This window comes from Crocodylus porosus, unplaced genomic scaffold, assembly GCF_001723895.1.
Source record: "Crocodylus porosus isolate Cpor-Errol unplaced genomic scaffold, CroPor_comp1, whole genome shotgun sequence".
Lineage (NCBI taxonomy): Eukaryota > Metazoa > Chordata > Crocodylia > Crocodylidae > Crocodylus > Crocodylus porosus.
The window spans coordinates 5,483,896-5,496,637 of record NW_017728910.1 but is presented as its reverse complement, the minus strand read 5'-3'; the positions used below and the strand labels follow the sequence as shown (position 1 = coordinate 5,496,637).

The 12,742-nt window shown below is 39.4% G+C and overlaps 2 protein-coding genes across 12 annotated transcripts in view; one reads left to right on the top strand and one right to left on the bottom strand.

Moving 5' to 3' along the window:
- VEPH1 (ventricular zone expressed PH domain containing 1) overlaps positions 1–12,742 on the top strand; it is a 173,951-nt gene that overhangs the window by 27,653 nt on the left and 133,556 nt on the right. For all 11 annotated transcript variants that reach the window (XM_019532639.1, XM_019532648.1, XM_019532638.1 and 8 more), the window contains exon 4: positions 436–610. In XM_019532639.1, the coding sequence (XP_019388184.1) occupies positions 436–610 (175 nt within the window). The remainder of the gene's footprint in view (positions 1–435; positions 611–12,742) is intronic.
- On the bottom strand, positions 1,767–11,010 carry PTX3 (pentraxin 3). The gene is made up of 3 exons (XM_019532649.1): positions 10,610–11,010; positions 9,734–10,264; positions 1,767–5,899 (listed from the first exon to the last, which is right to left on the bottom strand). The coding sequence occupies exons 1-3, from the start codon at positions 10,752–10,754 to the stop codon at positions 5,289–5,291; spliced, it is 1,287 nt and encodes a 428-aa protein (XP_019388194.1). The 5' UTR covers positions 10,755–11,010; the 3' UTR covers positions 1,767–5,288.

The window sequence follows — 12,742 nt, the reverse complement described above, 5'->3', positions numbered from 1 at the left end:
ATCTTTGCCAACAGATTGTGCTCTACTCCCTCCATCCATTTCTTAAGATGCACTCCAGGTTGGATTATTCTTATTACCACAACCACCTTATGTGGAAATGCCAAGCACAGAGTTTACTTTGGAGAAAACATTGTATGTTATGTCCACAACCATTTTTCATATCATAGTATTTCTCTATTTCAGTTGCTGAAAATAGGAATAGGTACACTATTAGCGTGTACAGCTGGAGTATTTTGAAATTACATCTGTTGTTGTTTTCCTTCTTGAAGTCCTGACTTGAATCATGTTACCCAGAAGCAACCTTTCTCTAAGTGTTTTTGGACTGCTTTTTCCCTTGCTCATCTGATTTCTGTTTCCTTACATTTTTTTCAGTATGAGATTTATTTTAATAATTTTTCAGCTTCTTATTTTTGGTGCCTTCTCATGTTTTTACAGAATTATAATCGACTTCCAATAATGGCTTTAGCTGTCCCAGTAGCAGTAAGATTTCTCCAGAGGGGTAACAAGGAACTGTGTAGGAACATGTCAAGTTATCTGTCCTTGGCTGCAATTAGCAACGTTGACCTGCTGGTTGATCACACCGATGCAATTGTGAAAAGTGTTCTTCAAGGTATGAAAGCTTTCATGTTCTAGGCTGAATCCTGGAAGACCCCCTCAGATAGATATCTCTGGTCCAGTAGTCTGTGCGGTCGGCATATACTATTTAAGCCTTAATGATTAGGAGTATTTGTTGTGGGTTACAACATCTTTATGGCAAGAATTGTATATTTCCATGTTCATGAACATGGCATGCCAGCAGTTAAGGTGCCAGTGGACTGTAGATAATAAACAGCAATGTGAGACATCATTGTACTTCCTGGCATTTTCCTTCACATGTATTCAGAGAGAAGTTAGCCATGTCAGTCTGATCTCAGGCAGAAGGCAGGGGCAAGGTGACACCTTAGGGTACCTGTACACATGTGGGACACCTGCTGTACCTGACCAGATTCAATTATTCCAGCAGACTCAATCAAGTCTGCTGGAGCATTCTAATTAAACAATTCCACAGCTTCACTGGCATGTGTATTCAGCGTCCCCACATTTCAAAATGGCGGTGTGGGTGCTTTAACTAAAGCTCGTTGAATGAGCTCTAGTTAAAACATCCCTACTGCCATTTTGAAGTGTGGGATGCTGAATACATGAGACGCTGTAGGCATTTTAATTAGAGTGGCTCCTGACAGCCACTGTAATTAAAATTCTCCCCTATCCCCACCCTGGAGCATGTGTCTGGATGCCCATAGAGATTGGGCCATTTATGAATTAATTAGTTTCTAAGGTCTCGCCCTGCCCTGCCTTCTGCCTTCCCATTTATGGCAGGGGTAAAATTCTATTGATTTCAGTTGAAACAGACGCTGGCCCATTCCATGATAAAGAGTCAGAGAGAAATTTTCAAGGAATAGCAATAGTGTTTTATTCCCATTGATGTTATTAGTTGGATATGAATTTTGTTGCTAAATTGTTGAAATTAGCAACAAATAATCTTTGTTGCTAAATGTTCAAATCTTATTCTTAATACTTTTAAATATTATGGTAATGTTATCACAATCTTTAAAAAGTGGAGTGCAGGTTATTTGAAATCAGTTACCATACTTTGCTACATGGCTTTGCTTTCCAAGGCAGGGTGGATGCCAGTGAGTGACAAGAGCTGGACTGATCACTGCAGGAATGTTGTTTTGAAGATGAGAAATCTTAAAACCATCTTAAAATCTAATTCTGTATTTTTTAAAAAAAATTGGGATATATTTATTTTATGGTATTAGATATGGGAATAGTTAAAGTACATGGCAGCTTGTTCCTTAATTCATTTCATACAAATCATACCAGATCAACAAGACAGGTAAAAACTCTAGGAAGAATGTCCTCCTTCCTACCTGCAGATAGTATCCAGAACAGATTCTCACACATTTTACAGTAATATTCCTGAAATACCAGTGGACTAGATTTGTGAACAGATAGCTTCTTTGTGCACGGATCTCCCCTTTTCTCTTGTAGAAAGAGAGTGCTCTCTCTGCTAACTCAGGACTCATAGAGAGAGCAGGGTGAGAGGGGAGCTGGAGCAGGGAAGCTGGTCAGATAGCAAGGTAAAATTTAAATTGATGAACAGAACTCAGTATTCTGTTTTTTTCCTTTTATGAGTTGTGTTGTGAGATAAGTATCTGTAAGCCATGTAACAGTATTAAATAAAATCCAAGTGAAAGAATATTGCTGAGAAATGGTTGTCTGGCTCAGGAAATCTAAGACCAGTGTCATTAGCATTGATTAAGATTTTAGCCTCTGTATTAACATTTGGGAAAATAGCATTATTAATAGAACACAACAGAATGGAATGAGAAGAGGCCCCTAAGATACAATCCCAGATATATAGAGAGAATGATATATTTAAAAGCTTGCAATTGATTTAATGCCTCACTGTGATTATTCCTGCATTTATATTAATCCACCAGCAGATGTTGCTATAGACATCAGAGATGAAAATTGTAGATTAAAAAATGTCACTGTACAGAACTGAAATATTCCTGTGTTTTGCATACTGGCCTCTTGGCTAGTTTTAGTTCACATAAATTGCAATTCTGTCATGAAAGGATTTGTTTCAATATGCTGCCAAGATCCATGATTCAGAACTACAATAGTACACTGGGGAATCTTAGCTGTAAGTGTGCAAGAATAAATGGAAATAAGGGGCCTTATTTTGGTCTCATTCAGACTGGGATGGCTCCAGAGAGATCAATGAGGTTGCACTGGTGAAACTAATAGCAGAATTTGGCCAAGTGCCTAGTAGAGTTTATGCACTTAATGGATTTATGGGCATAGTACCTACTTTGGGCAAATGTTGGATTGCATTATTTATTTCTCATCTTATTAGCCATAAAAATGCCATTTAGGAAGAATGTTTAACAAATGTGTTGTGCCAAGCATTTAGAGATCACTAATGAGAGTAGTCAGTTTCCAACATGAAATGTTCATATCCTATACACAGTATTGACAAATAGACTGAGGAGTTTCCTGAGGGTGATGGCAGAAATGGAACCCTTCTATTTCCATGTGCCTTTCCATGCCCTCAGAGCTCTAGGCCTGCTGGGTCCTTGGGAAGAGTTTGACCATTTAATTGATGTTGCTGCAGAACCACAGGACCTGCCTTCCTGGACTGAAAAGCTTATTTCGCAGAGTGAAGGAGAGCCTAAGAATACAGTCCACTAGTCTGCTAAAGAGCTGCATGACCTTGATGGTCTCAATAAACTCCATGCTGATGCCTGCATGTAGTAAAGCCATGCTGGCTCTACCACACCCAGAACCTTCACCATCTCTGGTCACACTTATGGGGTATTTGCATTATAGAACATGGATGTTTTTACTAACAGATATTGTATAACCTATCCCATAAGCAAACCACATTAAATATCATTAAAGGTAGGAAGGGATGCATAGACCTGAATGCAAGAAATTCCAAAATGACTCACACAATCTTAATCTGTTTCTTGTGCAATGCTTTATGGTACAGCCTTGTGTTATATGATCATGCACTATAAATTCCACAGGGCCCAGTCTCATTCAGTGCACAGGTCATGATACAATGAAGTAGGTCAGGTTACATATGAAGGGTCTGCAAGGGTAGATGAGACATTTTTGGGCTTGGGTGAGAAGTTTTTGGCACATAACAGGAGGAAGGTGGGGCTGCAGGAAAGGTTCTATTTTACTCGGGGAGAAAGGGAGATGGGTTTCCCATAAAGTGTGAGTTACAGATCAAAGGATCCTGATCACTGGCAGGATTAAAGCTCATGTGGTTGTAAGTAAACATCTAGATAAAAACCCTGGTATTTTGGATACTAGGTGCAGGAAGAAGACAGAGAAGGAATTTTCAATTTTGGAGGGTTTTTTTGTTCCAGTATATTTCATGTACAGTTATTTGGAAGTAATGGATTGCTATATATGGGAAAGGATATGAGAGAGCTGTTTGTTAGCTTTGTGCAGTTTTACTGGGAGGTCTGGTGTTCCCTTGGATGAGGAGATCTGGAACCAATGAACTGGTAAGGCCTTTGATCTGGGACTCAGTTTTTCCCATGTAACAAAAGTTATTTGTGAAAATTAATAAATTACTGTGTGGTATTGATGACATAGGGTATTCACAGAATAGTGGACTGATAGTTTTAGAAGTTTCTCCAGCTTGAGGCACCCCCTGCTCCCTCCCCTTTTTTTACTAGTTGTAAATTGTACAACTCAGACTGGACTCACATTTTTAGGAGAAATGGTCTGCCTCTTTAAGGGCAGCTCTGTTCATAGGGGCCAAGGGTTGGAGAAATGATGACTCCATTCCCAAGACACCATTTAGGTTTTGCACAGCCCAATGTTTAGCACAGCCACTGGGTGCTCATTATTTCAATCCCCTGTAGATCAGGCCATTCTCATGAGTTATGCATTATTTCTCATAGCAAAAAAACCCCAAAGCAATGGGGGAAAATCCCAAAACTGTGTTTCTCTTCATGAAAAATTGTAGGAGGGATCAGTTTGATAAAGTATTTTTATTTACAATACAACTTTACAAAAATAATTTTAATAAAATAATTACAAATCAATTTACAATATAATACAACTGGATCTTAACAGGTAACATTAGGTTATAATTGAGAACACTACTTTTATATGTTAAGTCAATCCATAGGATAAATAATGTTTTAGACAAAGCGCTAGTGTTATGGTAGTCTACAAATCAGTAACAAAAAGCAGTAAACAGCAAACATCATTTCATGACTTATAGAATTCATCTGTAGGATTCGCATTAGTAACATAAAAACAACAAATCAGAACTCCCCCCTGCCCCCCCCCAAACAGCCTTATGTGTGTTCTACAGAAAAGAGTTCCATCCATTTACTGTGTTGAATTTAGGAAGGATTATGAGAGCTAAATCCTGCCCCAACGTGTCCACAGGTGACTCACATTGTCTATGAGCCTGAAAACACTAAGCTAGAATGACAGCAGTCTGTCTGTGCTCAGGAATGGCTTTTCCAATAACATTCTGATGTGTTTTTTCAGTATTTTGACAAGACAGCAGACAGAGATCAAATCCAACCTCCACAGTCCCTCATGTGTAGTCTCACAATGCTAAATTTCCTTGAGATTTCAGATGCTCAGGTTCATTAGGCTCTCCTGTGTTTGTACATTGTTAAGAACATTTGTGTTTGTACATTGTTGTTAGGAACATTGTTCTTAAGAACATTTAAGCTATAGTTCAGGATGCTGGTTTTCAGACTTTATTAAATGTATTGAGCTCCTCCGTGTGGCAAAACCTCTGTAACTCCCCACCCAACAACATTGCCCCTGATATTACATGAATCTTCTCCTGTAGTCTGTTTTATCTCTTCATCACTGAGAACCCTGTCCCAGATATTAAAGCCAGTTAGTTTTCCTGAAAAGGCTAAAGTTTCATCAAAACCCCCTCCCACACAGCACCCGTTTTTTTCTTGGCCAATCTGCAAAATTCCTCCATCTGGAATTATATGTGAAGTTGCTATGTCTGATGTGGAAGCCACAAGATCTCCATGTAACCACAATGATGTGGTCCCTTTCTCTGAGCTCCAGGTGCCACAAAGATGAACCCATTGTCCAGCAGAAACTGTGTTCTGGGTAATTAACTTGTCCTGGTCACTACCCACAGCAAGAACTGCAGCCTCATGGCTAAGGTAGAGTTGAATTTCATATGGATTCTTCTTTGTCCCATAGGAGAATACAATGGTTTTGTTCAGCATTTCTGTCACTTTGACCCAAACGCAGATAGTAAAGGAATGGAATGTCATTGCAACAGTTGGATGAACGCTCCCAAAAATCTTTTTGGAACGCATTGGGAATAAAATTGCTGTTTCACATCCTGCAAAAGGAACACAATTAAAAAGATAATTCTATACTAATTAATTTTTTTTGATCTTATATATACCTGATTATAAACTAATTTATGGCATTTTGAAGAGGAGTAGGGCATTTAACTCATTTAGTAGGGTTTGGGTCCTATTTCTTGAAAATTTGACTCTTTCACTTGGATGCTTTGGAAGGTTTTACCCAGTATTCTGAACCTCAGGATTTACATTGACATAACTGAAGAGAATCTGATTTATACTAGGTATTCCTCTCTTGCAATTAAATTCAAATGCTGATTAGTTCCCAAGTGAAAGTGATCTTGATGTTCTTATTCTAGTTCCTTTCTGAGTGTCTGTCTAAATCCTCTGTTTCAGGGATCTGTTTTGTATCTGTGTTGGTCTGAGACAAAGAGAAATACAAAACTCTAAAGAAAGATTTTATTTTGTGATTCATAAGAGGTATCATTTAATAAAAGGTATCATTTCTGAACCAAGTTTTAGGGTTTTGTATTTATTCACATGCTCATATTTTCACACAATTTGCCACCAGAGGTTTTTATTACCGGAAAGAACTGGAACAATGGGTAATAAAAGGGGATAGTGAGAAGCATTGACAAAACTGTTCAGGGAGCCTTTCAGAAGTGCCTGCATACTCTGAACCTGGCCTCAGTGCTATCAGACATTAAAGCTAAAAACCAACAACCAGTTTGATTCAGATTTGAGTGTTTTGTCTTGACAGCAAACCTCAGGCCTCACACACTGACAAGGCTATTGTCTCACATTAAGTATCTGTGAAGTTTTTGAACTAACATTTTGTCTTGGAACAATGGCAGCTAATTTGGATTAATTGCCATTTAAGTCTCCTGTGTAAACAGCTGTCCAGCTTCAGTCCATATCTCCAATTAATCAGCCCCAGATTAAACTGGTTGTTTGTTTTAAGACTAACTTTACTGTGTTCTTAACTCAGAAAATTATATATATATAAGATTAATTTTTAAGAACTTTTTTCCCATCTCCAGTGATGATCAGTGTGTTGATAACAAAACCTATGGTAGAAATCCATTACTAGAATTTCATTAGAGAAAAATAACAGATAACAACTAAACCTACACACATTTGATAGTCTGTTGTCTAGTTAATATATAATACATTATATTCCGTTTGACTTGGAGTAAAAGGGGCCCCCTGTTATAATTAAGTTGACTCATTTCCTGTTTAAGCAAGCTATAGGAGCTAAAATGTCTAAAATGTGTCCTAACAATTTTGCTTTAACAAATGAAGGACTCATTGCATCCTTCAGGATTGGGTTGCTGCATTACTTCATGTACTGATTTCTTGGAAATTTTGAGGTTACGCTAGATTTTTTCATTGGTGTTTGTAGGGGGTGGGTAGTGGGAGGTAACTGTTTGTGGATGCTACTTAAAAATGTTAGGAACACTGTTGAGAAACAGCCTCTTAATTAGTAGTCTTTCTGGCTATATTATCAAGGGCTAAGCAAAATTAAAACCAGCTTTGCAGAAAAACAAAAAAACTATGATTAGAAAATCCCTTAAGAGTAGGTCTGGCAGTAATTCAAGACATATGAGAAATCAAAAACCAGTTGCTTAAAGCTCTCTTGAAAAAGTTTTCCAGAAAGACCTATGGGATGTTTTAAAATGTATCTTTACTATCTTTAATCAAATTAGGATTTATTTTTTTTTATAAAAACATATGGAGACAGATTCTGACCTCTCTCACAATTGTAAATCAGGAATAATTCCAGTAACATCACTGTAATTATTCCAGATGTACAATGATGTGAGCAAATCAGAAAGTAATCTTTAAATGTGGGTCAGATTATTATTTCTTGGTCATGGTAGTCTAGGTGTAGAAATATGTAAAAATACAAACTGACGGAGAGGTTTCACTTACAGTTCAAAGAATGAGTTTGACATAAGAGAGATTTGAGGAGTGATATAACAATCATTTTAGTTCATTTGTAAAAAACCAAGATTCCTGTTGAAGCTAATTGGAATTTTACAGGTTAGGCATAACCCCTCCACATGCACATCCTGTCCCTGCTCCCCACCCCTCATACAGAAGGACTGTTAAGAATTGAACCATATTCTTTCTCTCTCTCTTTCTTTCTGGTTACAAAGTTGGATCCTGCTTTTCTAGGATCCATTTTGTGTAAGGTCATGTCATGCCGTGATATTATTTTTTAAATAGGTTCTTGTGAATTCTGTTAGCATTTTTCAAAGTTGTGAGGGGCATGCCTACAAAAATTGCTTGCTTACTTTTTAGAGAAGTCCCTTTTGCAGCATCTTTGTGTATTCACTAGCATACACTCCACTTTCCATAGATACACACAGCTGTGAGATTTTGTGAGTGCAAATATAGATGTGTTTAGTAATTTTTGGAAATTTTGGCCTTTGAAGTCATGATATTGGTAATATTTCTTAAATGTTCAGTGATACTTATTCAGCAATTATTCTTTAAAACTGAAATGTGTTATCTTGGTCATCATTTTTCATATATGCTTTTAGTTAATATATACATGCCTAGTCACTCATTCCTACGTTTTCCTACTTACTTTAGTCTGTTATGATAATGCAGGGTATAGAGAAGGAATGAAACATAGAATCAAAATACTATCTTAGCATATTGGCTCCATGGCCATATTTGGGGTGAAGAAGGAATTTTGCTGCATGGTCAAATCGGCATGGGCTGTGTGGGGATTTTTACTTCCTTCATAGGAAGGGGAGTGGCCCTCTAGCCCAGGCTTCTTGAGCTTATATTGACAACATTTTTTAGAAACAGACATTGGCTGCCTTGATTCCCCTGCTTTACCTGTGGCAGATTAGGGTGTTAGGTCTATGTTGTGTCAGTGTTGAGGATAGGGTCAGATTAACCCTTTAGTGGGCTCTAGGAAAACAAACTCGTGGACCCCAGGCCTGTTGAGACCCCCCTTCCCACCCTGGTGCTGCTGCCTGCAGGGAGTGGGACTCAGAGCTGTTATTAGGAAGCAGGCACTGCTAGGGCAAGGCCAGCAGAGGGGAGGGGAAGGGAGGGGAGGTAGATGGGGCCATTTGTGCTGCTGCTGTGGCTAGAAGGACCATTCCCCCCAGCAGCTCAGGACCCTAGGTATGTGCCTGGTTTACCTATGCATTAATCTGGTCCTGGTTTTACGTAGCATGTTGATTATGGTTATATGGAATGGTTTGGAAAGGAATGCTTCTACCTCAGGCAGGGGGTTGAAGTAGGTGACCTTTGGAGGTCCCTTCCAGCCTTACTTCTCTATGACTGTTGCTTGGCATCCTGCTTCCAGCAACTGCTTTTATATCATGAGTGAAAAGAAAACAACTGTTTACTATATATAGTAGATTTTGCCACACATGGAGAAAATTATTCCTTCCTGACTCCTTGCTAAGCAGTCAACATATGCCCCAAAGCCTGAGATTTGTTTAGCTGTTGGACATCGACATACTCAATCTTGGGTCTGGAGCTATACCTAGGCAATCAGTTAGAATAGATGAGAAGGAAGCAGCAGCCAGGATAGAAAAAAGGTGAGTCTCTTTAAAATATGTCCTAGGTTCCTGGCCCCAAGTTTAGGCTCCTGCAACTGGAGTTTTTAACTTAACTGATATAACAGCTTTGATTAAACTGTCCTCTTGTCCTACATTATGAAACATCGTCCAGTTCTTTATACAAAGAAACCTTGGTGGGTTTCCTCACTGCACACTTTGCTCCAAACTATTTTAGTGCTCGCAACACTATTATCCCTTTACAGTCATGCCCTGAGGTAAAAATACTAGGATTAATTTCATCTGAACCTTCTGGTCAGGATATGAAAATGGGTATAGACTTACCTGCTGGCAGCAAGTGCTGAGCTGCCCATTTTTGGGATTGTTTCAGTTCAGTTCTTGTTTCCTGTAGTTCTTGCCATAGAGAATTCAAAATCAAATTGTCCTCTCTGGTGTAAGTGGATTTATCTTGCAGTGGAAAAGCTTGAGCCTCTGCTTCAGTTCTCTGCTGCCAAACACTTTCCAGCTGGCCGAGCCTTTTAGACACATTGTGGTTCAGTGTAAGAAGCTCTTCAAGAAACTCTCCTTGTTCAGATGCTTGAAGATTCTTGGATTCCTGAACTTGTTTGTTATTCTTCAGAAGCATTTGGTCTACATGTAGCACCAGTTGGGAAGAGATTTTTTCAATAGCTGTGGTGCTCATGCCAGCAAAGTTAGCCACAAACTGCATCATTTCTACTCTTAAGGTTTGCATTTCCACCTTCAGGATTTCATCAACAGACTGAAGTAACATGTTCTCTTTCATCTGTGAGTTCTCAAGCATGATGAAGAGTTTGTCCCATTCTGTGTGCTCTTGCTGACAGTCACAGGAAGGAGCTAAAATACAAGACACAAATGGTATACTTATTGAAATGTCTACACTCTCTACACTGCTAGTACTTTCCCAAATGGTTAAAAATAGAAGGTAAGGCAATACATAAGGTAGCTGTTCTAAAAATTGTAGCAGCATTCCCAGAATCCTTTTACAAAAGAAAACTGAAAAATAAAGTATTATTTGGTGCACTGAATAACTTACTTTAAAAAGTACCTGCTTTTTCTTTGAAAAATGTAACAATTGCAATAACTCCTACAAGTGCTAAGCAATAAAGAGCATAATTTAAATATGCTTCCTTTGGTTTTCATAAAAAATGCTATCCAGAAAAATAGTTTGAATCCACTTACTTTCTTCAGCAGGAGGAATGACACCTTCAATTTCATTGTCAAAATTCTCATACATGAGATCATAGTCATCTTCATCCAGTACAGAAGTAGAAGTCCCAAAAACACAACATACTATAATCAAGGAAAACATTTTCTGAGACAGCATTCTCTAGCTGTTTCCTAAAAGTCTGTTCGTCGTCTTGACTTAAAGGTCTCTGAGTCAGTCAGACCCTAGCAGAGAGGAGACTGAGAATGGAACACAGAAAACCCTTAATAAATACTCTGAGTGCCTGAACTTGAATGAATGAGTAATACTTGTGCCAATGCTGTAATAAGAGTGCTTCTGATTATTATTTTTTTTGGATAGGAGCAGGGGGAGGCGTGCGAGTTGCACAATCTTGGATCTTAAAGGTTTGCATTCTGGGTGGATTAACCAGAGGAGGGGAAAGAATGGGGAAAGCTGCTCTTGCAAACTACAACTTTTCCTCTGAGACCAGACTTTTGTAACATGAAGTGATAGCATTGATAGAGGGGAACAAGAATCCTAAATTACCAAATTATCTGCATAAAAGCATGCTCATCATTTCATCATCTTTGTATGCTACTTTATGTCCCTTTATAAACATAGTGTTCCGTACTAAAGAAATCTACAAATTCATTTCTAGTTAAAAACTACCAGTGAAAGACTGGATAGGTAGAAGCACACAGTTCAGTCTAACAATGTAGTTTTTACTGCAGTCACTTTTATCTACCTTTGTGATATTAGTACACTATTGACTTTTAACAGTGTAGGGAAACTCAGAAAATAAGGAGATCTTCTAAATTTGCATTTCTAGTCCCAATTCCTAGTAATCATGCTGTAGCTCAGTGGATAATCTTTTACTACATGTATCCTATTCCAGGAATCACTTAAGTTAGCAGATGCATAATTGAACTATTTATACAAAAATGATACTATTTGTTTTCCAATTAAATTGAAAACCCCAAATAGAGCATTCTTGAATTAGGTACTAATCTAGTGTTGAAATATTACTGTTCCTTAGGATTTGGCACTGTATAAAAAGTTAGATACCTAGGATTACAGTAGCCTGTCTAAAGTTGTGGAACATTCAGTTTTATTTTGCAGTTGGGTGTGTTTAACCACTGATTATTTCTAGTGACAATTAATTGGTTTAAATACTTTGGTAACAGAATGATGGCATAAATTATGTATGGGATGTAATGCATTTACAGAATGGATATTAGGCTAGGTACGGATGTTCAGGGAAGTTAGGGAAAGGTTAGAGCATGTTAAAATGTCTACCTGAATTGCACAGAAGTTCAGAAAGGTTAGATCCATCTAAAACTGGCTGACTTGATCTAAGTTAGTACCTTGGAGGTAGTTTAACTTAGATTAGATCTGGTAAAACTGATCTAACTGAACTTCTGCACAGTCCCCACCAGTCCCCCAATCCTGCCAAGCTCTCCCAGACCCCATAACCCCCTTGACTAGTCCCTGGTAGCCCTCTGGAGACCCAGCGAGGCCCCCCAGTCTCCCCTGTGGACCCTGCTTGGGTTCTGATTCCACCAAACCCCCACAGATGCTGCTAGTTCCCTGATCCTGGTCCCTTTGACCCCTTCTTGGAGACCTCACTTGCCTCCCCAATCCTCCAAACCCCTCCCCATAGACCCTGCTTTTCCCCCACAATCATAAACACCCACTTTATTGGGGGAAGGGGCTTACAATGATGCCTCTCCCAAATGGAACAGCTGGAGCAGAGCAAAGCAGAGACTGTGGAAGGGCATGAGTGGATGTGGACTGCCTGCTGTGGCCTCAGGGCTCTCCACCCTGCTGCCCTCCCTCTAAGAGCACCATGCTGGCCACACTGCCCACCTGGCACCCCCTGGCCACCTGGCAGCAGTGGGGGGCACAACACTACACCACCACCCCTGCTGCTGCTGGGTGGACAGAGGGTGCCTTGCGATAGTAATGCAGCTGGCACGGGGCTTCTTGGGGGAGGGCAGCAGGGCAGAGAGCCCTGAGGCTGCAGTGGGCAACCCACAGCTGCCCCTACCCCACATACAAATCTGGGGGGCACGGGGCACATGCCCTGCCATACTCTTCTCCCTGGGAGTGCACGCAGCAGCAGGAAGCCATTCCCTCCTCCAACTCCT